General features: G+C 41.5%; 1 protein-coding gene across 1 annotated transcript in view; it reads left to right on the top strand.

The window, feature by feature from the left end:
- The first annotated feature begins 4,954 nt into the window (after window positions 1-4,954).
- Window positions 4,955-25,781, top strand: part of LOC139405490 (amine oxidase [flavin-containing]) — a 63,477-nt gene continuing 42,650 nt past the window's right edge. Inside the window, exon 1 of the mRNA XM_071147846.1 lies at window positions 4,955-5,238. Within this exon, the coding sequence (XP_071003947.1) occupies window positions 5,055-5,238 (184 nt within the window). The 5' untranslated portion in view covers window positions 4,955-5,054. The remainder of the gene's footprint in view (window positions 5,239-25,781) is intronic.

The following is a 25,781-nucleotide window of genomic DNA, read 5'->3' as shown; positions in this document are numbered from 1 at the left end:
TTAAGCCTACTGTATGTGTTGGTATTTAAGCCTACTGTATGTGTTGGTATTTAAGCCTACTGTATGTGTCGGTATTTAAGCCTACTGTATGTGTCGGTGTTAAAACATTAAGGGCACAGCATACAAAACATTTTAGACAGTGTATATCCTGTACAGCCAGCAGTTTTTGTAACCCGATGTCTAATCCTAACACTTACCCTCCCTGGCCAATTAGACCCCTAACCTTTGGATCTGCCGGCTGATTGTGCACATCCAACATTTAAACTTGACACTTAAACATCTGAACATAGACTTGTTGCAAAATTTGAACAATCCTATGCTAGCTTTCTCCCTACTCTCAGACTGTGTCGCTTCTTGTTCTTATTTAGTAACCTGGTCCTAGAGAGATTTACACGGTTGTCTAAACGTCACGCCAGTGTAAGCCTACGCGAAACACAGCCCTTATTTTAAGTGTTTCAAAAATCCGCTATTGGAAAAATGAATGGTGGAAAATACTAAATACACTAACTCGTGAAAAATGGTGGTAAAGAATGTAGTGTCATTTTGGAGTCACTTTTACTGTAAATAAGAATAGAATATGTTTCTAATCACTTCTAGATGAATGTGGATGCTACCATGATTACGAATAATCCGAATGAATCATGAATAATGATGAGTGAGAAGTTACATAAATACCCCCCCCCCACCCCCCAAAAAATATGATGCAATTGTAATGGTGAGAGGTTTGTGTGTCTTGGGGGTATGATAGTTGTGCATCTGTAACAAGTCAACCACTGTGACATATCAGAGGTGCTGGTACTCAGCTCCTGCCCAAGTCAACCACTGTGACATATCAGAGGTGCTGGTACTCAGCTCCTGCCCAAGTCAACCACTGTGACATATCAGCGGTGCTGGACAGCTCCTAGTCAACCACTGTGACATATCAGAGGTGCTGGTACTCAGCTCCTGCCCAAGTCAACCACTGTGACATATCAGAGGTGCTGGTACTCAGCTCCTGCCCAAGTCAACCACTGTGACATATCAGCGGTGCTGGTACTCAGCTCCTGCCCAAATCAACCACTGTGACATATCAGAGGTGCTGGTACTCAGCTTCTGCCCAAGTCAACCACTGTGACATATCAAACACAGATATGGGAATGGCATTGGTTAACTACTGGGCAGCTATTCTGGTCATTGTGTCTGGGTAAACCACCACAAATATACACACACATACACACACGCTGTTATGGGATTTTTATGAATAATGACTAAATGATGTATACATTTAACTTAGAACTATAACTAAACAGAATACTACTCTGTTACTGTATGAATGTATGAATCTTATTATAATCATAATACTGAATATAATGTGTGTAGTTTTAGTCAAGAATTAGAACGAGGACTTTCTGTTCCTTGTTAGAAACGAATGGAGCTATCGTCAGACCGGCTGGAAAATTCTGTCCCTACCCAGGGAGGGGAGAGACCTTGTAGTATATTGTTTAACAGGTGGCAGACAATGTGAGAAGGCTTGTGAACTATATTGCCATTGTATCTGAGAGGAGGAGGGACATTTATGATGGAATGTGAGGTATATAAACCAATGTAAATGGTATTATGACCAGAGCTCTCAAGAATAAACACTATTGGCTAATTTTGGTGGCTGGTCTCTGTCCATTTTATTTATTTTTTATTTAACCTTTATTTAACCAGGTAGGCAAGTTGAGAACAAGTTCTCATTTACAATTGCGACCTGGTCAAGATAAAGAAAAGCAGTTCGACACATACAACAAGACAGAGTTACACATGGAGTAAAACAAACATACAGTCAATTATACAGTAGAAAAATAAGTCTATATAGATTTGCAGTGGAAGAATGTGCAAAGTAGAAATAAAAATAATGGGGTGCAAAGGAGCAAAATAAATAAAATAAAATAAATACAGTAGGGAAAGAGGTAGTTGTTTGGGCTAAATTATAGATGGGCTATGTGCAGGTGCAGTAATCTGTGAGCTGCTCTGACAGCTGGTGCTTAAAGCTAGTGAGGGAGATAAGTGTTTCCAGTTTCAGAGATGTTTGTAGTTTGTTCCAGTCATTGGCAGCAGAGAACTGGAAGGAGAGGCGGCCAAAGAAAGAATTGGTTTTGGGGGTGACCAGAGAGATATACCTGCTGGAGCGCGTGCTACAGGTGGGTGATGCTATGGTGACCAGCGAGCTGAGATAAGGGGGGACTTTACCTAGCAGGGTTTTGTAGATGACCTGGAGCCAGTGGGTTTGGCAACGAGTATGAAGCGAGGGCCAGCCAACAAGAGCGTACAGGTCGCAATGGTGGGTAGTATATAGGGCTTTGCTGAAAAAACGGATGGCACTGTAATAGACTGCATCCAATTTGTTGAGTAGGGTATTGGAGGCTATTTTGTAAATGACATCGGCGAAGTCGAGGATTGGTAGGATGGTCAGTTTTACAAGGGTATGTTTGGCAGCATGAGTGAAGGATGCTTTGTTGAGAAATAGGAAGCCAATTCTAGATTGAACTTTGGATTGGAGATGTTTGTGGGTCTGGAAGGAGAGTTTACAGTCTAACCAGACACTAAGGTATTTGTAGTTGTCCACGTATTCAGAGCCGTCCAGAGTAGTGATGCTGGGCGGGCGGGCAGGTGCAGGCAGCGACCGGTTGAAAAGCATGCATTTAGTTTTACTTGTATTTAAGAGCAGTTGGAGGCCACGGAAGGAGAGTTGTATGGCATTGAAGCTTGCCTGGAGGGTTGTTAACACAGTGTCCAAAGAAGGGCCAGAAGTATACAGAATGGTGTTGTCTGCATAGAGGTGGATCAGAGACTCACCAGCAGCAAGAGCGACATCATTGATGTATACAGAGAAGAGAGTCGGTCCAAGAATTGAACCCTGTGGCACCCCCATAGAGACTGCCAGAGGTCCGGACAACAGACCCTCCGATTTGACACTCTGAACTCTATCAGAGAAGTAGTTGGTGAACCAGACGAGGCAATCATTTGAGAAACCAAGGCTGTCGAGTCTGCCGATGAGGATGTGGTGATTGACAGAGTCGAAAGCCTTGGCCAGATTAATAAATACGGCTGCACAGTAATGTTTCTTATCGATGGCGGTTAAGATATTGTTTAGGACCTTGAGCGTGGCTGAAGTGCACCCATGACCAGCTCTGAAACCAGATTGCATAGCAGAGAGGGTATGGTGAGATTCAAAATGGTCGGTAATCTGTTTGTTGACTTGGCTTTCGAAGACCTTGAAAGGCAGGGTAGGATAGATATAGGTCGGTAGCAGTTTGGGTCAAGAGTGTCCCCCCCTTTGAAGAGGGGGATGACCGCAGCTGCTTTCCAATCTTTGGGAATCTCAGACGACACGAAAGAGAGGTTGAATAGGCTAGTAATGAGGGTGGCAAAAATTTTGGCAGATCATTTTAGAAAGAAAGGGTCCAGATTGTCTAGCCTGGCTGATTTGTAGAGGTCCAGATTTTGCAGCTCTTTCAGAACATCAGCTGACTGGATTTGGGAGAAGGAGAAATTATGCAAATAAGAACCTTACAAATCCTTAGAAACGGACAGAGTGTTTTAATTGAATTGGTTAGTGAACACATAAGAACTAAATTCATCTGACACACGCTGACCACTTCCAGTGTAGGTTCCCCTTGACCCCCCAGCCCCTCAACCCCCTAAACCCTCTCAACCCCCTCAACCCCCTCAACCCCACTGACCTAGAGAGAGTGGACAGTGATGTACTAGTGTGGAGCTTTACTAGCTTAACTCATATGGGATCCAACTCGGATTATAGGATTAACCACAATATACCCATTATGAATCATATACTACACCCTTCTGGACACCCACTAGGGACACAGATCTCAGTCTACACACTCTCTATATACTACAGTGCTCTATACCGCATACCATTCTCATTGATATCCTCCATATAAGACTAGATTCGTATGGTGGTAAGGCAAGGTCCCCAGACACCTCAAGTAGTTACCACAGTGATCTAGGGTCACTGAAGGGCCAGGGCTAGAGGAATAGGCTCAGTTAGCTGGAGGTTGTTTTGGACCCCAGAGGCGTCATGCTCATCGGGGGCACAGAGGCACGTGTCTCCTCAGATTTGCCCAGTTTTTTTTTACAATTGTTTTTTTTGTTGTTGCTTCTCTGTAATACTACTAGCCACCTAGCAATTTTATGAAGTTGGCTTTAGCTAGCTCTCAGATACTGTGGGTTACCAATATCCCAACCTCATATCTAGCTACCCAGAAGCCATTTCAGGCTATCAATCAAGTTAGAGTAGCTAGCTTATGTAACTATCTTAGGCGGCATGGCTGCTGGCAAGGTTGGTTGACTTTAGAAAAGCAATAAATAACTAAATGTACTGGACAACATGACTTTCAACATTTTACCCAGATTTCAGCAGAGTTGCAGCGAAACACATTTAGTTTCTTAGAAGAAAATAAACTCTAGCCAGGAGTATACAGACAGCTCAAGCGATATGCTTAGATATGCAGAAAAATACAAATTTTTTGTTTTGTTTACATAGAATTAGACTTTTACTGCAGTGGGCTAAATCAGGGTCACACAGAGTGATTCTTGATAGTCTAAAACAAATGTACTTTAAAACTAAAGTCTACATCTCACACACATCGGCTTAAAAAAAAAAAAGGCAGCTGTACCATGTCAGATATAGTTGAAATGTATTCAATTTTCAGTTTGCATCCCAATATTACACTTTATATACATCACAGAAGACTGAAATATAACAAAACCGTTTGACATAGAAACACAGGTTTTTCAGTTTAGGCCCCTAAAAGCTTGCACGGGTAGACAGATAGATTACTGTGATTGTCTGTCTGTCTGTACAATGTCCAAATCATATCATACAGTAAGTAGAAGCTTATTGTTTTATTGGAGGCAATGAGCGGTGTCTTTCTAGGACAAGGAGCAATGATTGTGCCTCTCACCTGTCATATCACCACAGAATCATGCAGAGTAGGCTACAACCCGTAGGCTACAACCCGTAGGCGGAGTCGGCTAAATTGGGCCTGTCTCCGCCGCTTTTAATACAGATGCGATCCTCTGTCCTCGTGGCGTTTAGCACCACCGAGCAAGGCGAGCGAACGGCAGGCAGCGTTGGTAGAGAGCGAGAGATAGACAGTGACAGTGTGAGAAAGAGGGAGCGAGAGCGGCATAACAACACCATGACAGCACAGAACACATACGACGTTATAGTTGTTGGAGGAGGAATATCAGGTACGTGCAATTTAAAGGAACGCTTCCAAAGATTTTGCTGCATTTAGCAAATAGACTAGTGGAAATATTACAATAGTACGCGAGGCAGGGAATTGAAAGGAACTCAGGGTGATATTGCACGAATCTCAGCCACTTCGCTTTATGTAAGTAGACAACTGTTGCATAGACATATTTTCAACATTGTAGCCGACACGTCTGAAACGAAACGTGCGCTGTTATTGTAATGCAATATAGGCTGCAATAACCATGCTCTGTTTTTGATTCATAGTTGAATAGGCGTTATGCTTATTATGGACTTACTGTGCAGTTTCAGTTCATTTGCTTTGCACATAGACAATCTCCCCCGTGATGCTGAATCCCCTGATAAAATGTCGCCTTATAGGAAGGAGTGCTCAAATGCAGCATATTGGACCACAATATTATAATATAATATTGCTCTATTATAAACTATATTGCTTACAATACAACAACTGGCTTATCTTTGTACGTGCTATTTGTTGTTGTTTTATGCACATGAACATGAAGTTGGCTAGGGATCATCAACTAGATTCAGTCACGGTCTGATTTGTTCTTGAGAGGATGGTCAGGAAGCTGGAACATAACCCTCTAATCATTTGTTGACGGCAAATTGACTGCAAGAAGCCCAAACATATATAATATGTGAATAGCGGTTAAGAGCGTTGGGCCAGTAACTGAAAGGTTGCTGGTTAGAATAGCTGAGCCGATTTGATTAAAACAATCCGTCGATATGCGCTAGAGTAAGACATTTAACCCACATTTCTCCTGCAAATCGCTCTGGATAAGAGCGTCAGCTAAAATGTGAATGTAAAACAGAATCAATTCAACAACTTGTTTACATTTGTAGACGATCACATATACAGTATCCTTATATTATGCGTGGGAATACTTTGGAACAGATTTCACATATTGAAATCACTTGGAGTTGATTTGCTGGTGTTTTTACAGTCTTAAATCGAACAATAATTTAAAAAAATGTGCTCAGAACTTGGGGCGGGGGAATATAATCGCCCACGGGCTGCCAGTTGGGGAACCCCGCAGTAGGCTATAGGCGGACATTCATCTTGCCGACTAAGGTTGCTGTAATTCTACATATTACAGACACAAACTTCAAAAATCATACCTTATTCTAATGATCTCACCTCAAACAAACGGCTATCTCGTAGGCTATTTGAGGCAGGAGGGGAATAGCCTTGTTATGCAACAGGTGGAACTCATATTTCTTATGTCAGCATTTAACACAACTAGTAGTCACAGTTTGTCTGATATGTCATTCCCTGGGATGTCATTTGAGTTGCTGATTAAGTTTAATCTCATCTGAAACATAAAGCTGTGTCCTGATTTGAAAGTCTGACTGTGTGATGACCCTATCCCCACATTTTACACACAGCTGCGTTGTGTGGCATTTTTTTGTCCGTGTGGAAATTACTGTATGGGGGTAGACTCATACAGGGCTGGACACTTTCATAAGAAATTAAGGATCCCTGAGAAAATGTCTAAGCGTCTGGTAAAAATAGTGAGAATAGGCTACTGTACAGATCTGTCCCATGACATATAGTTAGTTCTCTGTGGCTGTGTTTACAGGCAGCCCAATTCTTTTTTTCACACTAATTTGTCTTTTGACCAATCAGATCAGCTCTGAAAAAGATATGATGTGAAAGATCTTATGTGATTGGTCAAAATACCAATTCATGAAAAAATATTAGAATTGGACTGCCTGTGTAAACTCAGCCTATTGCAGCTTGAGGTTGTGTCTCCTCCCTCATGAAATATGTTGGATTAGAGCTTGTCAAATGTTATTGCCAATGACCGCTCAAGCCATGAACTTTCTAATGACTATCCAGCTCATGTTGTTGTGATGTTGTTTTGACTAAATTGCAAGTCTTTTTGTTGCTTCAAACACTTTCAGATTCTTTATGTAATGATTAGCGCTATGAAAGTTGAATACATGATTATTATTATTATGAAAACAGGGTGGAAAAGAATGCTTATGTTAACAGAAATACTGAATGTCTACATACTATGGCTGAATCAATGTCTCTAGTCATGTCTGAACTCCAGACAGTATTTGTCTGAACTCCGGACAGTATTTGTTTTTGAGACAGGGAATCATTTAGTTGCAAATCATCCATCATAATCTGTTGGGGATCACGTCAGCTTTGGCACTGATCATACAGCCTCCTGTGTTTCCTAATGTCACTCAGTGGGTGTTTTAGATGTAGAAATATAATTTATAGAACGGACATTCCCATTCAAGTTATTTTGTGATTGTTGAACACATTCTATTTCTATAGTTGTATAAGAGTGGTGAGGTAATAAATAGTAAGCTAACTCTTCTTACCTGGAGACATCAATAATTATATAATATATGCGATTTAGCAGGCATTTTTATCCTAAGCAACTTACAAGTCATGTGTGCATCATTTTTTTACGTACAGTGCAGTGAAAAAGTATTTGTCCCCTTTCTGATTTTCTCTATTTTTCCATATTTTGGATACGGAATGTTATCAAATCGTCAACCAATACCAAATATTATAAAAAGGGACCCTACATTTACAACAAAAAAAATATGCAGTGGGGAGAACAAGTATTTGATACACTGCCGATTTTGCAGGTTTTCCTACTTACAAAGCATGTAGAGGTCTGTAATTTTTATCTTAGGTACACTTCAACTGTGAGAGAAGGAATCTAAAACAAAAATCCAGAAAATCACATTGTATGATTTTTAAGTAATTAATTTGCATTTTATTGCATGACATAAGTATTTGATCACCTACCAACCAGTAAGAATTCCGGCTCTCACAGACCTGTTAGTTTTTCTTTAAGAAGCCCACCTGTTCTCCACTCATTACCTGTATTAACTGCACCTGTTTGAACTCGTTACCTGTATAAAAGATACCTGTCCACACACTCAATCAAACAGACTCCAACCTCTCCACAATGGTCAAGACCAGAGAGCTGTGTAAGGACATCGGGGATAAAATTGTAGACCTGCACAAGGCTGGGATGGGCTACAGGACAATAGGCAAGCAGCTTGGTGAGAAGGTAACTGTTGGCGCAATTATTAGAAAATGAAAGAAGTTCAAGATGACGGTCAATCACCCTTGGTCTGGGGCTCCATGCAAGATCTCACCTCGTGGGGCATCAATGATCATGAGGAAGGTGAGGGATCAGCCCAGAACTACACGGCAGGACCTGGTCAATGACCTGAAGAGAGCTGAGACCACAGTCTCAAAGAAAACCATTAGTAACACACTATGCCGTCATGGATTAAAATCCTGCAGGGCACGCAAGGTCCCCCTGCTCAAGCCAGCGCATGTCCAGGCCCGTCTAAAGTTTGCCAATGACCATCTGGATGATCCAGAGGAGGAATGGGAGAAGGTCATGTGGTCTGATGAGACAAAAATAGAGCTTTTTGGTCTAAGCTCCACTCGCCGTGTTTGGAGGAAGAAGAAGGATGAGTACAACCCCCAAGAACACCATCCCAACCGAAAAGCATGGAGGTGGAAACATCATTCTTTGGGGATGCTTTTCTGCAAAGGGGACAGGACGACTGCACCGTATTGAGGGGAGGATGGATGGGGCCATGTATCGTGAGATCTTGGCCAACAACCTCCTTCCATCAGTAAGAGCATTGAAGATGGGTCGTGTCTGGGTCTTCCAGCATGACAACGACCTGAAACACACAGCCAGGGCAACTAAGGAGTGGCTCCGTAAGAAGCATCTCAAGGTCCTGGAGTCGCCTAGCCAGTCTCCAGACCTGAACCCAATATAAATTCTTTGGAGGGAGCTGAAAGTCCGTATTGCCCAGCGACAACCCCGAAACCTTTTAGCTCACTCTTGCATGCAGAGCTGCTTTAACTCAGCAACATTTGTGGATTTTCAAGCATATGCAAATATAGTATTTTCCCCCTTGTTATAATTTTATCACAGCGCTGAATGGGGATTGAAAGCAATATCCTGGTGTTGCAAGAGCCAAAGCTGAGCCATGCTCTACCAACTGAGCTACAGAGGACCGCATGGGGTGTCAAATGTTGTGGTTGAGGAAGTGTCACACTGGGCTACTACAGCAGTTGACAAGAGGAACCTGTGTAGAACTCTGCACCCAAAGACTGTTTCTATGAGAAGAACTCAGAGTTGAGCTTGACCACTAATCCTTGGTACTAACCACATATCTATATTGTACCGTATTAATTCCAAAAGGCAAAACCCTGCACACTGCTCTGTTTAGTTCTAAGAGTAAAACATCCTGGTGCTATTTGATTAATGTGCTTAAACTGGCACGTTTGGGTGATGCAACCATCATCAGGGTCTGTATAACTCTTCCTCGGTCCGCTCTGATTGATACGGCTGGGACTCGTCCAAAGTCCCATGTCCTGATTTCATAACTTCTGTCTTGAGCTCAGTCCAGTTGCGTACAGTCCAGCTCCAGTACGGAATATAATTAGAATACAATATAATAGAAATATAAATCCTACGTTAACCACGATCCTGTTCGAGGCTCGACGATCAGGAGACGTTTTGACATAACACACCATATTTTCAACAGAAATGTTGGCTCCCGATCCCTTTAAAATACCACACAGTGTCAGTCATCTTCACTGCAGCAGCTCACTACGTAAGAGCTGGTTGATGAAGATAGGGCATGCATAGAAGTAGAATGATCTTCTATTTCAAATCAAATTGTATTTGTCACATGCGCCGAATACAACAGGTGTAGATCTTACAGTGAAATGCTGAATACAACAGGTGTAGATCTTACAGTGAAATGCTTACTTACGAGCCCCTAACCAACAATGCAGTTAAAAAAAATACGGATAAGAAATAAGAAATAAAAGTAACAAGTAATTAAAGAGCAACAGTAAAATAACAATATTGAGACTATACAGGGGGGTACCGGTACAGAGTCAATGTGATGGGGCACCGATTAGTTGAGGTAATATGTACATGTAGGTAGAGTTATTAAAGTGACTATGTATAGATGATAACGACAGAGAGTTGCAGTGGTGTAAAAGGTGGGGGTGCAAATAGTTCAACAATACAGTTTTTAAAAAAAGATAAGAATAAGAAATAAAAGTAACAAGTAATTATAGAGCAGCAGTACAATAACAATAGCGAGGCTAAATACAGGGGAGCGTAGCAGTATTTCTGTAGGGGAGCAGAGCTGCATTTACATGCAATTGTTCTCCAATACAATTTGACCTTATTCTGTCTTTCTGGTACTCCTATAAGTCTTTAGCCAGAATGCTCTTGCTTAGAGCTGTATAAACATTGGTACTGAATGGCTCATCTTGTTATTGTTCTGGATAAAAGCTTTCACATCGCTGTCTGTCTGACTGCCTTGTCTGTTTGTTGGTCGGTCGATAGGTTGGTCGGTTCCTGTGTTTTACATTTATTTTTATTTCACCTTTATTTAACAAGGTAGGCTAGTTTAGAACAAGTTCTCATTTACAATTGTGACCTGGCCAAGATAAAGCAAAGCAGTGCGACACATACAACAACAGAGTTACACATAGAATAAACAAACATACAGTCAATAATACAGTAGAAAAAAGTATATATACAGTGTGTGCAAATGAGGTAGGATAAGGGAGGTAAGGCAATAAATAGGCCATGGTGGCGAAGTAATTACAATATACCAATTAAACACTGGAGTGATTGATGTTCAGAAGATGAATGTGCAAGTAGAGATACTGGGGTGCAAAGGAGCAAGATAAATAAATAAATACAGTATGGAGATGAGGTAGTTGGATGGGCTATTTACCAATGGGCTATGTACAGGTGCAGTGATATGTGAGCTGCTCTGACAACTGGTGCTTAAAGCTAGTGAGGGAGATATGAGTCAGTGATTTTTGCAGTTCGTTCCAGTCATTGGCAGTAGAGAACTGGAAGGAAAGGCGACCAAAGGAGGAATTGGCTTTGGGGGGTGACTAGTGAGATATACCTGCTGGAGCGTGTGCTACGGATGGGTGCTGCTATGGTGACCAGTGAGCTGAGATAAGGCAGGGCTTTACCTCGCAGAGACTTGTAGATGACCTGGAGCCAGTGGGTTTGGCGACGAGTATGAAGCGAGGGCCAGCCAACATTCACATAATGAACCACATACGTTTTTTTCAGATTCGATATCATCAGTGTGCCATATTACAGGTTAATTTATCAGTTCCAGCTGTTGAATGTTGTATCACAGATGTAATTTTGGCCTGTCTGTGAATTACCATGATTTATGATTGAGAAATGAATTCCATAGAGAGAGTTCCAGAACAGATTTTGAGTTCTGAGGAATAAGCCAGGTTTCCTCACTCCTGTAAGTCTTCCCAAGGACATTGTTTTTATGGAAGAAATACATATTTCTCAATTACTCCTTTGTGTTTATAAAAGCATGTGACAGGCATGCAAGTTGATGTTACTACAAATTTGCACATGATTAGAAGTGTGTTCATCTTTTCTCTCTCTCTCTCTCTGCTTCCTTCTCTCTCAATTCCTGTTTCTCCCTCTCTCTCCTCGCTCTCTCTCTCTCTCTGTCACACTAGGTCAAGGTTTAAATTGCTCTATTTATCTGAGCTGTTCCCCTTTTAGAAGGTGACAATGAGGTCCACTTATGACAATCACTGTCTCTAATCAAAGGAGAGAAATTTGGAGGGAGGTGTTCTTATGTACTGAGCAGTGGAGAGCTGTGTTCTTCTGGCTGCAAATGCAATTGTCATCTGCCAGCCTTCACCCAGCCACCAGCCCATTGGTCCCCAGGGGAGCTAGCAACAGCAGTAGCACATTCCTAGAGAACTGTTACTAAACCAATGGCACCGGAGAGGAAAAGGAACAATAGAAGAAGTGGAGAATAATCCTACTGAGCGAGAAAGGGAGGAACTTAGTTTGAGAAAGCAAGAGGGGGAAGAGAGGTAAAGAAAAGGGAGATATAGGAAGGGTAACCCACTGAAACCACTTTCTACTTAATATAAGCAAACAAGTTATTAACTTTTGACAACCGACTGTGGTAGGTCAGGCTATCATTCACTATGCATCTCGAAGTAGGAGTGCTGATCTAGGATCAGGTCCTCCTCGTCCATGTAATCTTATAAATTATGATCTAAAAGGCAAAACTGTTCCTAGATCAGCACTCCTACTCTTTATGCTTTATATAGGCCCAGGACTCCAAACAGTCCCAGAAGATTTTACTGGCTAGCTTCGACTGGGCCGTTGACTAAGGGCCAGAAGTTTCTAGAAAGTGGCTGGATTCCACTTCTGCTGAACCTTTCCCCTGGAACGTTGGTGTTAAAGTTAAGTAGGTATGTAATTGCATCACGCTTAATGGAAATCCTGGGTCAAGACACAGTAGATGTTTCCAAAGGCCTCCAGTTTGCCTTTTGTATTGATGTTAGTGGAGGCAGAGAGCCCTGGGATCAGTGTACTGTGTGACACGGATAAATGTGTTGTAGTGCTGTACTGTTTATGGATCTGTTTATGGATTTGGAACAAATGTTCAGGGGCTTCAGGGCCTAAAGCAATGAAGGTTGGGGAGAGGTAGTGCGTGTCTGAGTGTGTTCATGCATCAATTTTGTGTATGCTCCATTTGTGTGTCTTGATTCCTTGTCGGTCTTGCTTAAGAGCGTTGGTATTTAGGAATCTGGAAGAAAGCCAGGGAAAACAATACCACCAGCGCACGCACGCACGCACGCACGCACGCACGCACGCACGCACACACACACACTCTCTAACTTTCCCCTAAGAACTGGGCTGGGCTTAGTGGCCTGTAGCTGCCATGCAGCCAATGGTTATAATTAGGGATGGATATAAAGCTAGCCCGAGGCTAGTACTTTTGAGACTGGGCTAGTAGAACATTTTCCCAACTAGCCTGACAGGCCAGTAAAATGTGGTTATTTTCAAACATCGCATGACACATAGTATAAATCTACTAGCCCTGATGGCCAGTGCCCAAAACCCTTTAATTCAGTTCAACCTTTCTTTCGTATCGTCTGAGATCTCCAAAGATTGGAAAGCTGCCGCGATCATCCCCCTCTTCAAAGGGGGAGACACTCTAGAATCAAATCAAATCAAATGTATTTATATATCCCTTCTTACATCAGCTGATATCTCAAAGTGCTGTAGAGAAACCCAGCCTAAAACCCCAAACAGTAAGCAATGCAGGTGTAGAAGCACAAACTGCTACAGAACTATATCTATCCTACCCTGCCTTTCTAAGGTCTTCGAAAGCCAAGTTAACAAAAAGATGACCGACCATTTCGAATCCCACCGTACCTTCCTTCACTATGCAATCTGGTTTCAGAACTGGTCATGGGTGCACCTCAGCCACGCTCAAGGTCCTAAACGATATCATAACCACAATCGATAAGAGACCATACTGTGCAGCCGTATTCATTGACCTGGCCAAGGCTTTCGACTCTGTCAATCACAACATTCTTATCGGCAGACTCAACAGCCTTGGTTTCTCAAATGGCTGCCTCGCCTGGTTCACCAACTACTTCTCAGACAGAGTTCAGAGTGTCAAATCGGAGGGCCTGTTGTCCGGACCTCTGGCAGTCTCTATGGGGGTGCCACAGGGTTCAATTCTCGGGCCAACTCTTTTCTCTGTATACATCAATGATGTCACTCTTGCTGCTGGTGATTCTCTGATCCACCTCTACACAGACGACACCATTTTGTATACTTCTGGCCCTTCTTTGGACACTGTGTTAACTAACCTCCAGACGAGCTTCAATGTCATTACAACTCTCGTTCCGTGGTCTCCAACTGCTTTTAAATGCAAGTAAAACTAAATGCATGCTCTTCAACTGATCGCTGCCCACACCTGCCCACCTGTCCAGCTTCACTACTCTGGATGGTCCTGACTTAGAATATATGGACCACTACAAATACCTAGGTGTCTGGTTAGACTGTAAACTCTCGTTCCAGACTCACATGAAGCATCTCCAATCCAAAATTAAATCTAGAATCAGCTTCCTATTTCACAACAAAGCATCCTTCACTCATGCTGCCAAACATACCCTCGTAAAACTGACTATCCTACCGATCCTTGACTTCGGTGATGTCATTTACAAAATAGCCTCCAACACTTGACTCAGCAAATTGGATGTAGTCTATCACAGTGCCATCTGTTTTGTCACCGAAGCTCCATATACTACCCACCACTGGGATCTGTATGCTCTCGTTGGCTGGCCCTTGCTTCATATTTGTCGCCAAACCCACTGGCTCCAGGTCATCTATAAGTCTTTGCTAGGTAAGGCCCCGCCTTATCGCAGCTCACTGGTCACCATTGCAGCACCCACCTGTAGCACTCGCTTCAGCAGGTATCTCTCACTGGTCACCACCAAAGCCAATTCCTAATTTGGCTGCCTCTCCTTCCAGTTCTCTGCTGCCAATGACTGGAACGAACTGCAAAAATCACTGAAGCTGGAGACTCATATCTCTACTCATATATCCAACTACCTCATCCCCCATACTGTTATTCATTTGATTTAATTTTCTCCTTTGCACCCCAGTATCTCTACTTGCACACTCCTCTTCTGCACATATATCACTCCAGTGTTTAATTGCTGTATTGTAATTATTTCGCCACTATGGCCTATTTATTGCCTTAACTCATCTCATTTCTATTGTGTTATTGACTGTATGTTTTGTTTATTCCATGTGTAACTCTGTGTTTGTGTCGCACTGTTTTGCTTTATCTTTGCCAAGTCGCATTTGTAAATGAGAACTTGTTCTCAACTGGCCTACCTGGTTAAATAAAGGTGTTCTCAACTAGCCTACCTGGTTAAATAAAGGTGTTCTCAACTAGCCTACCTGGTTAAATAAAGGTGTTCTCTACTAGCCTACCTGGTTAAATAAAGGTGTTCTCAACTAGCCTACCTGGTTAAATAAAGGTGAAATAAAATATATATAATAATAATAATAAAAAATTCCATCCATGGCTAACCTCTCTAAAGAGGACACTGTGTTGTGTAGTGTTGTGTAGTGTTGCATCCTCCGTGTACAACTTAAAATACCAAATAATGCATGCAGAGCAGAATTAGGCCGATACCCACTAATTATCTAAATCCAGAAAAGAGACTTTAAATTCTAAAACCACCAAAAAGAAAGTGATTCCTTAACCTTCCATAACAAAGTCATCTCCTGCAGAGAGATTAACCTGGAGAAGAGCCCCCTAAGCAAGCTGGTCCTGGGGCTCTGTTCACAAACACAAACAGACCCCAGAGAGCTCCAAGAACGCAATTAAACTCAACCAAATCATGAGAAAACAAAAATAAATGTACTTGACACATTGGAAACAAACAAATAAAAAACTGCGCAAACTAGAATGCTATTTGGCCCTAAACAGAGAGTACACAGTGGCAGAATTCCTGACCACTGTGACTGATCCAAACTTAAAGAAAGCTTTGACTATGTACAGACTCAGTGAGAATAGCCTTGCTATTGAGAATGGCCGCCATAGGCAGACCTGGCTCTCAAGAAAAGACAGGCTATGTGCACACTGCCCACAAAATGAGATGGAAACTGAGCTTCACTTCCTAACCTCCTGCCAAATGTATGACCATATTAGAGACACATATTTTCCTCAGATTACACAGACCCACAAAGAGATTACACAGACCCACGAAAACAAACCCAATTTTGATAAACTCCCATATCTACTATGTGAAATACCACAGTGTGTCATCACAGCAGCAAGATTTGTGACAATATTTGTCACAAGAAAAAGTGAAGAACAAACACAATTGTAAATACATATTTCTGTTTATTTATTTACCTTTGTTCTTTACTTTACCTTTTTGGACATCGTTACAACACTGTAGATAGACATAATATGACATTTGAAATGTCTTTATTCTTTTGGAACATTTGTGAGTTTAATGTTTACTGTTATTTATTTTTTGTTTATTTCTCTTTTGTTTGTCTGTTTCACTTGCTTTCATAATGTAAACATATGTATTCCATGCCAATAAATCCGTTAAATTGAATTGGAGGTAGGGGGAGGTGGAGAGGGAGGGGAGCTGAGTGTAACATGTTTAGGGAGGACAGTTTTCATGGACCAGAAGCTTTATTCACCCAGGAATAATCAGCTACAGACTAGAGAAAATTGTATTCTCCCAATCAGTGAGATGAACAAACATACAGTATTTCAAACATAATGTATTCCAACCCATAGCTGCCATTGTGTCTAGGGTGAGAGAGACATCTATAGTCTGATTCATCTATAGCAGGTAAATATAAACACGCACACACACTACCGAGATATCTAATGATAAAAGTGAGTTGATTGCTTTTTTCTTGTTTGCTCAGCTGGAGAGACAGAGGGGGTTATCTCAGGCTTCTGTCTGTGTCTCTCTCACTCTCTGTGTGTGTGTTTTATTGTAATTGGGCAAACAGGAAGGGAATATAGATGAGGGTGGCTGAGGGAATTTAAGATCTGTGTTTCGTGTAGGTTTACACTAGGGTGACGTTTTGATAGCCATGTAAATGTCACTCGGACAAGGTGACTTTTATCAGTATATTCGGCTATTATGACATCATAGAGCCTCTGACTCTGCAGATCTCTGATTTATGCAAATCTCAGATAATCTCAGATAATCTCAATCGTTTCGTTCTGGACATAACCACCATTTGTTTTTGTTCCGTTCCATTGTTCCGACCAGCAAAATAAAGTTCTGAACTGGTTCTCACCCTCCAAAAAGTACCGGTTCTTATCGTTCTTTTGTGTTTTTATTTAATTTAGCTCATTAGATAACTCCCTCAATTAGTGCGGATAGAGCAACTTGGCTATGGAGCGGACAAGCTAGATGCGACGGACCTTTTTGCAGGTGGGGAAAGAGGGTGGAGGAGGAGGCTCATCTTGTGATGACATGCGTTATCTCAATTACACCCACATCATTATACCTACGGAGGAGCGGCCTCTATGGAGGAACTTTGCATGAATTTATGAGAGTTGGCTGGACCAGAGTTGGCTGGACCAGAGTTGGCTGGACCAGAGTTGGCTGGACCAGAGTTGGCTGGACCAGAGTTGGCTGGACCAGAGTTGGCTGGACCAGAGTTGGCTGGTAGCAGAATTAGAAACATGTCTTCCCTTTTTATACTTAATACATCCAATGTGAAACATGATAACGATAGTATCCTTAACTAGCATTGTAAAAGTACATTCATTCTTGACTAATGAAAAAAAGTATATTTCCCTATCTTCTGAATGGGGTTTGCAACGTTATGGGGGGGGGGGCCTACACACACTGGCAGGGGGGGGCCTACACACACTAGCCTTCACATGTGCACACACTGGCAGAACTGAAGAACTCAACATAAAGCACGCCATTCTTTCTGTAGATGGTTATTAGTTCTCTGATGGACTCACAGGCAGCATAATCAAAGGCTATTATTAATGCTGTGTTAGTGTAGCTAGTTCTACTCTCTCTCTACCCTGCAGAAATGACCAGTCTAACATGATGTTTCACATCTCTCCTCCCTATAATTGCTTTTCGATACGGCCACTTTGTTTGTTAGATTTGAAATGGCAATCACTGAAAACACGAGACGGGAAATGTGATTGTCGCGTCTTGTAAATGTCTCCCCTCTGCAGATCGATATATAGCGTTTTTAGGGCCTAGGGACAGTGACAGAAGGTACTCTTGGATTTTTGTTTTGTGTTGCTGTTCTGTTTAGGCAGAGCGGTGAAAGAACGTTCCACGTTGTCAGAGGCAGAACTGTTTCATCTCACTGTTTTGACACGTCTTTGAGTTTCACACGCACACACAAACACAGGAAGGAAGGAGGGAGGGAGGGAGAGAAGGAAGGAAGGAAGGAAGGAAGGAAGGAAGGAAGGAAGGAAGGAAGGAGGAGGAGGTAGTTAGGGGAATAGAGGGGTGGGAGAAAGAGAAAGGAGAGTAAAAAGAGGGATCAAAGTTGAGCATAGAGGGATATACGAGGTGAGTGATTATGTGTCTGCTCTGATTGGGTTAGACAGTGGTCAAATCTAGTACCAGGCTAGAGTCTCATCTATTACAGGTAGATTACTAGGGATAATTTACAATCATAGTTGGGCTCCTGGTCCTGTGCTCAAACAGCATCTCAGAGTAAGAGTGCTGATCTAGGATCAGGTTCCCACTGTCCATAAAATATTATTCAATATGATCTGAAAGACAAAACGGATCCTAATGTCTATCAGCACTCTGAGACTTTGTGAATACGGGTCCTGGTCTTGTTTGGCCCCTGAGATGACCATAGGGCCTGAATGTGTCTACTTTCAACAACCTTAAACACTATAATAAATTCCTTATCGATGCAACAACTTGGGACTGTCATGACAGCTTGTAAGCTATTGTACAAAATACACTCCTAGTGTTTTGTGCTGTGTATTATTAGTCTATTATAGCATTGTACCTATGTAGTAAGATGAGCTGCTTATGTCACCTCTACTAAGGAGGCTGGCTGTAAGCTGGTTTTGGTCCTCTGAGAGGCAAGGCAATCGGACAACAATGAAAACATTTACCTCTGCCAACACACACACACACACACACACACACACACACACGGCTCCATCTCTACATTTACTGTTGTCATGGTAACGAGGCTGTCCTCACAATCTTGTTGCCCAGTAATAAGCACTATGTGTATTGACACTGGTAGAAGCCAGATGAGCATATGTTTGTGTGTTGCGGTGGATGTTTCGTAACCCAAGATCTTTCATGTTTAAACACTGAGATGACGGTGCACTCCTGTGTTTTAGTTCCTTGGGTGTGCACATGTGTGCATGGGTGTTGGTACTGTGTATGTGCGTGTGACTGTGTATTTATCATACAAACTCTGTAGTTTCATCTGTAGCATTTCTTAATATTATTCAGTTCCTTTGGCTTTGATGCCTCTGCGATCTGACAGGGGTGTCAGTGGCCTGACTGTGAACACTTTGAAAGCCTCTGGGTTGAGGTCAGTGATAAAGTAGTCTACAGTACTACTGCCAAGAGGTGAGCTATAGGTGTACCTACCGTAGGAGTCCCCTCGAAGCCTACCATTGACTATGTACATGCCCAGCGTGCGACAGAGCTGCAGGAGTTGTTGGTTATGTTGTTGTAGTTGTGCCTAGGGGGGCATATGGGGGAGGCAATGCTGTCACCTTCAGGCAGGTGTTTGTCCCCCTGTGTGCTGAGGGTGTTAGGTTCTTGTCCAGGCATTTAGGTCACCACAGACTAGTACATGTCCCTGGGCCTGGAAATGATTGGTTTCCCCCTCCAGGGTGGAGAAGCTGTCTTCATTAAAGTCATTAAAGATATAGGTAGCACACAGGAGGACATTTTTCTGTCATGAAGTGGCCCTTTCTGGGTGTAGATCGTGGCTCCTCCCCCTCTCTTTTACTCTCTCTCCTACATCCAGGTTTTGTTATCTCAGGTCATAAATTCCTGGTGGAGACTCTCACCCCATGGTCATGCAGAAAGAGTGGGAGAGAGCACAGAGAGAATAAAGAACTTCACTTGCCCAAACTCCTAAATCCCCAAAATGGGAGATTAAACACTATTGCTACATTTGAGCGTGTGGGAATAGTCCTTGGACACTTAAGGGACAGTTGTGACGATTGTGTTTTCATTTGGTGATCTCATGACGTACAGAAAACACACATAACGTTATCTCTTAAAGTTTCCCAGCTGTCAGGTTTACATGTAAATAATGTGAAAAGTATGTGATTAAACATGAAACTATTTGTGAAAATATGTAATGTGATATTAACCTTCTAAATGAGAGTATGGATTCTGTCAATTATATGCATATTCTAGCATCTTGTCCTGACAAAATATCCCGTTTACTACGGGAACGTTTTTTTTCCAAAAATGAAAATACTGCCCCTTAGTCACAAAAGGTTGAACTAGAACTCTACCAAAAGACTATTCCACGTGGAACATCTTAGACACTAATTACTAGTCTGTAGCTAGAAATTATGTAAAGTTAGGACGAGAATACAGACATCTGCAGAAACAACTATTCTATGAGAACATTTCCAAAGGGTACTCTGAAGTATCCATTCTAACAACCACAAAAGACTTTGATCTTAGGGGAAACACAACCAGAGAGACACTGATGAACTCTACAGCAGACGGACCGGATTCCAACAGGGAAGACAACAACGACATCCAGGCATAAATATGATTTGAAATGTATTTTTGAATGAGGGGGCAAAGGATTAGCATTTCAATTAATATAGTTATAGACTGTGTGTGATGAATCCATTTGTCTTTCCCGCTCTTTCTCAGTCCACAGCCCATTCCCCTTGTCTACCAAGCCGTCATATCAGTTTAGCCCACTAGGGACTTTCCTATCATTGTTAGTAACCAGTATCTACTGTTTGATTGTGATGTATTTCTGTGATTATTTAGTTAGTTAGTAAATAAATAATGAAGCCAATTTGTATATTGCTGATTCATAATTTGTGCCAGGGTTCGTGCAGATAACCAAGAATTCTATGACGTTCAGATGAAACTGATAGAAGGTAAAGAATAATTAATGATTGCTATTGATATAAAAGATCTTCAGATCTTTTACAGAGTGGATTCGGGAGATAGCCGCTCTATGTAAGCTCATACTTCTGTGGTGGCCCGGATTCCTAATGAGTAGTTATTGCCTGATTCATTTAATCAAATAATGAACGTTAGGTAATCTATTTTAAAATAGCACGTCATGTCATTTAACCATACTAGGGACATGACATTTCTCTGTTAATATCATTTCCTTTTGAATTTCTAGCCAAATGTAAAATGAGAAGGGGAAAAAATATTTGACTCTGTAGAGCAACACACTGTTACCTGGCTCAGAGACGTGTCACCCTGTCTGTCCACACACACACACACACACAGTCTGACAGACATTGAACACACCACACACAGAAGGGAGTGGTGTGAGTGACGGTTCACTCACAGACCACATCTATGGCACTAACAAAATAGGGCTCACACCAAGAAGAGTTCCCCCATGTCAGTCACTGTCTGCAGCTATGACAACAGATGTACAGTGGCAACAAAAAGTATGTGAACACTTTGGAATTATCTTGATTTCTGCATAAATTGGTCTTAAAATTTGATCTGATCTTCATCTTATAACAAACAAACACAGTCTACTTAAATTAATAACAAACAATTTGTTATATTTTTCTTGTCCCAAATGGGTCTTCCAAATGGACAATGACCCCAAGCATACTTCCAAAGTTGTGGCAAAATGGCTTAAGGACAAAGTCAAGATATTGGAGTGTCCATCACAAAGCCCTGACCTCAATCCTATAGAAAATGTGTGGGCAGAAATGAAAAAGCGTGTGCGAGCAAGGAGGCCTACAAACCTGACTCAGTTACAGCAGCTCTGTCAGGAGGAATGGGACAACATTCACCCAACGTATTGTGGGAAGCTTGTGGAAGGCTACCCAAAACGTTTGACCCAAGTTAAACAATTTAAAGGCAATGCTACCAAATACTAATTGAGTGTATGTAAACATCTGACCCACTGGGAATGTGATGAATGAAATAAAAGCTGAAATAAATCATCCTCTACTAGTATTCTGACATTTCACATTCTTACCTGAGACAGGTTATTTTGTACTAGGATTAAATGTCAGGAATTGTGAAAACACCGTTCAAATGTATTTGACTAAGGTGTATGTAAACTTCCGACTTCATTTGTTTATATATATATATATATATATATATATATATATATACAGCAACACCTCTCCCATAAGCATTTCAGTCTCTGCTATAGATGTTATATCCTTGTTTTGCTACTGCTGTATCATCAAACAAATTATCTAAGTGAGTCTCAGAATTGGCTAATATATGAATGTTATCTGATGTTAGCAAGTTTTTGATTTCATGAACCTTATTTCTTAAGCTACATATATTAATATGGGATGTTTTCAGCCCTTTCCTGAGTAGCTTATCAGAGAGACGTCATATGAAAAAGAGCAAACAAAGCAAGAAAAATAATACGTTAAGCAGTGAATCTTTTAAGCAATGTCTTTTTTCTGTCCACTCTTCCGTAAAGCCCAGTTCTGTGGAGTGTACGACTTAAAGTGGTCCTATGGACAGATACTCCAATCTCTGCTATGTAGCTTTGCAGCTCCTTCAGGGTTATCTTTGGTCTTGTTGTTGCCTCTCTGATTAATGCCCTCCTTGGCTGGTCCGTGAGTTTTGGTGGGCGGCCCTCTCTTGGTAGGTTTGTTGTGGTGGCATATTCTTTCCATTCTCCGTGGGATGTTCAAAGTTTATGAAATTTTCTTATAACCCAATCCTGATCTGTACTTCTCCACAATGTTGTCCCTGACCTGTTTGGAGAGCTCCTTGGTCTTCATAGTGCCGCTTGTTTGGTGGTGCCCCTTGCTTAGTAGTGTTGCAGACTCTGGGGCATTTCAGAACAGGTGTATATATATATATATATATATATATATATATATACTGAGATCATGTGACACTTAGATTTCACACAGGTGGACTTTATTTAACAAATTATGTGACTTCTGAAGGTAATTGGTTGCACCATATCTTATTTAGGGGCTTCATAGCAAAAGGGGTGAATACATATGCACGCACCACTTTCCGTTTTGGATTTCAATTTTTTTTAAAGAAGTAATTTTTTCCATTTCACTTCACCAATTTTGACTATTTTGTGTATGTCCATTACATGATATGCAAATAAAAATCAATTTAAATGACAGGTTGTAATGTAACAAAATAGGAAAAATGCCAAGGGGGATGAATACTTTTGCAAGTCACTGTAGTGATGGAGAACTCATGTGAACACAGAGTTGCAAAAAAAAGTTGCAAAAAAAAAGCCATACTGTATCTCAGGCTGGCCAATAAAAATAAAAGATTAAGATTGGCAAAAGAACACAGACACTGGACAGAGGAACTCTGCCTAGAAGGCCAGCATCCCGGAGTCGCCTCTTAACTGTTGACGTTGAGACTGGTGTTTTGTGGGTACTATTTAATGAAGCTGCCAGTTGAGGACTTGTGAGACGTCTGTTTCTCAAACTAGACACTTGTCCTCTTGCTCAGTTGTGCAACAGGGCCTCCCACTCTTTCTATTCTGTTTGCGCTGTTCTGTGAATGGAGTAGCACACATTGAGTTGCACAAGATCTATATTGTCTTGTCAATTTCTCACATGGAATAACCTTCAGTTTTCAGCTGTGCTAACATATTTGCAAAAGGGTTGTCTAATGATCAGTTAACAACAAATGGATCATTATCATTTTAAAAGGCTATTTTAAAATGGACAAAAAAATGTGCTTTTCTTGCAAAAACAAGGGCATTTCTAAGTGACCCCAAACTTTTGAACGGTAGTGTAAGCTTTGCACAGTGACAAGTCACGCTCCTGAATAAGGTTTGACTGTGTCAGCCTGATGGAACCACCCTTTTTGAACAAACTGCACATAATGATGGGTTAAGAAAATACACATCAGACCAGAGGGCCATAAAGCTACAGCTAACGTTTAAAGTGGTCTGAACTCTGAATCTCAACACGAGGTAGAGGCAATAAACTTACCTCCCGGACAATCGCTGGTACAGCTGATTAGCTGTTTTAAGTAAAGTATCTTTGAAAGTGATATTAAGTGGGACCATTCTACTACTCTGTTCAAACCATCATATTACGTTACTCTCATCACCCCACTGGGAACCATCGACACGGCTGGCTAGCCTATCTTTAAAGAAGCATCTTCCAGTGCGAATGGAGGGAGAAACTCTGTAGTTCTGTTCAGGACTACACGACAAGTCACCAGAAACCGGACAACTGCAGAGGAGAACAACAGAAGACTTGTTGGAACCTTTTTGGACAATCAGAGCCTTACAAGCGTGCCGCAAAAAGGCCCAACCTCTTTTCCAAGTTGGCCCTGTTCCGAGAGAGATACACGGTGAACCAAGGCATTTCATCCATGATTTCTTACTCCAAGCGGGTGGTGGTTTGTGTGCAAAATATAGGATTACTGTATGTGAGAGTAGTTTCTAAGTGTACCAACGTTAAGTGTTTCTGTCCATCTCTCTCTCTCTCTCGCCCTCCATGTCTTTTTTAACAAGCAGCCATATTGTTGTCAGTCCGCTAGGGACCTGTTTTTAACATATTAAGTATGTATGTTACCATTTAAGTAGCTTGTAAATATATAATTAAACCAATTTGTGTAGTAATGAACCATATGGCACCGGAGAGGATGGCTGACGTTTTACGTGCTCCTAACCAATTGTGCTATTTTTTATTTTATTTTTTGCGTTGTTTAACTTATTTTTTAACTTATTTTGTCCATAATGTTGCTTCTACTGTCACTTATGACTGAAAATCAATTCTGGACATCAGAACAGTGATTACTCACCTCGAACTGGAAGAAGCTTTTTCCTTTTAATGAGACCGAAGCAAAGTACATACTGCTTTCTCGGGAACAGGCCCAAATCTCTGTCATTTGCATGAAGAAAAAAGACAGAGAAAAAGGGTGCGGAGGTCGGGCTGCCTTTTGAGAATTCGTAGGAGATCAAATTAACTCCCAACTCCTCCCTCTAAATACAACCCATATTTATGTTTATTTATTTTCCCTTTTGTACTTGAACTATTTGCTCATAATATTACATTTGAAATGTTTTTATTTTATTTTTTTCTTTTGTGAGTGTAATGTTTACTGTAATTTTTGAAATTGTTTATTTCACTTTTGTTTGTCACGTTCTGACCTTTTATTTCCTTTGTTTTGTCATTATTTAGTATGGTCAGGGTGTGAGTTGGGGTGGGCAGTCTATGTGTGTTTTTCTATGATTTGGGTATTTCTATGTTTTGGCCTAGTATGGTTCTCAATCAAAGGCAGGTGTCATTAGTTGTCTCTGGGTTGGGTCTCTGTCTCTGGCCTGGGTTTCACTGTTTGTTTGTGGGTGTTTGTTTCCGTGTCTGTGTTTTTCACCACACGGTACTGTTTTGGGTTTCGTTCGTTCCACATTTATTGTTTTTGTATTTCAGTCGTGTTCATGTGTACTATTTCTTATTAAAAGAACCATGGACACTTACCACGCCGCATATTGGTCCTCCGATCGTTCTCGCCTCTCCTCTTCGGAAGAAGAGGAGGAAATCCCTTACATTGTTCTTTATCTATTTCACTTGCTTTGGCAATGTAAACATGTGTTTCCCATGTCAATAAAGCCCTTAAATTGAAATGTTATTGAGAGAGAGCAAGAGAGAGAGAGAAACAGGAATTGAGAGGGAAGCAGAGACCTTCATTCTCCCAGAGAAGATCTTCTAGCATTTCATTCAAAAACTCACTGACCTTTTCCTCAATGGTAGTAATCCCTTTAGGGCCATTCTCCATGCTTTACCCGGCCATTCTCCATGCTTCACCCGGCCATTCTCCATCGTTCACCCAGCCATATTCTCCGTGGTTCACCCAGCCATATTCTCCGTGGTCCATCCAGCCATATTCTCCATGCCTTACTCCATAGTGGAGACTAAACAACCCAGCACCACTCCACGTTCTTCTACTGCAAACACTAGCCCTATAACCCTATCCTGTATCAAGACTTCAAAATAGTCT

The sequence above is a fragment of the Oncorhynchus clarkii genome, chromosome 3, assembly GCF_045791955.1.
Source record: "Oncorhynchus clarkii lewisi isolate Uvic-CL-2024 chromosome 3, UVic_Ocla_1.0, whole genome shotgun sequence".
Classification (NCBI taxonomy): Eukaryota; Metazoa; Chordata; class Actinopteri; order Salmoniformes; family Salmonidae; genus Oncorhynchus; species Oncorhynchus clarkii.
This window is presented reverse-complemented; position numbering and strand designations above follow the sequence as displayed.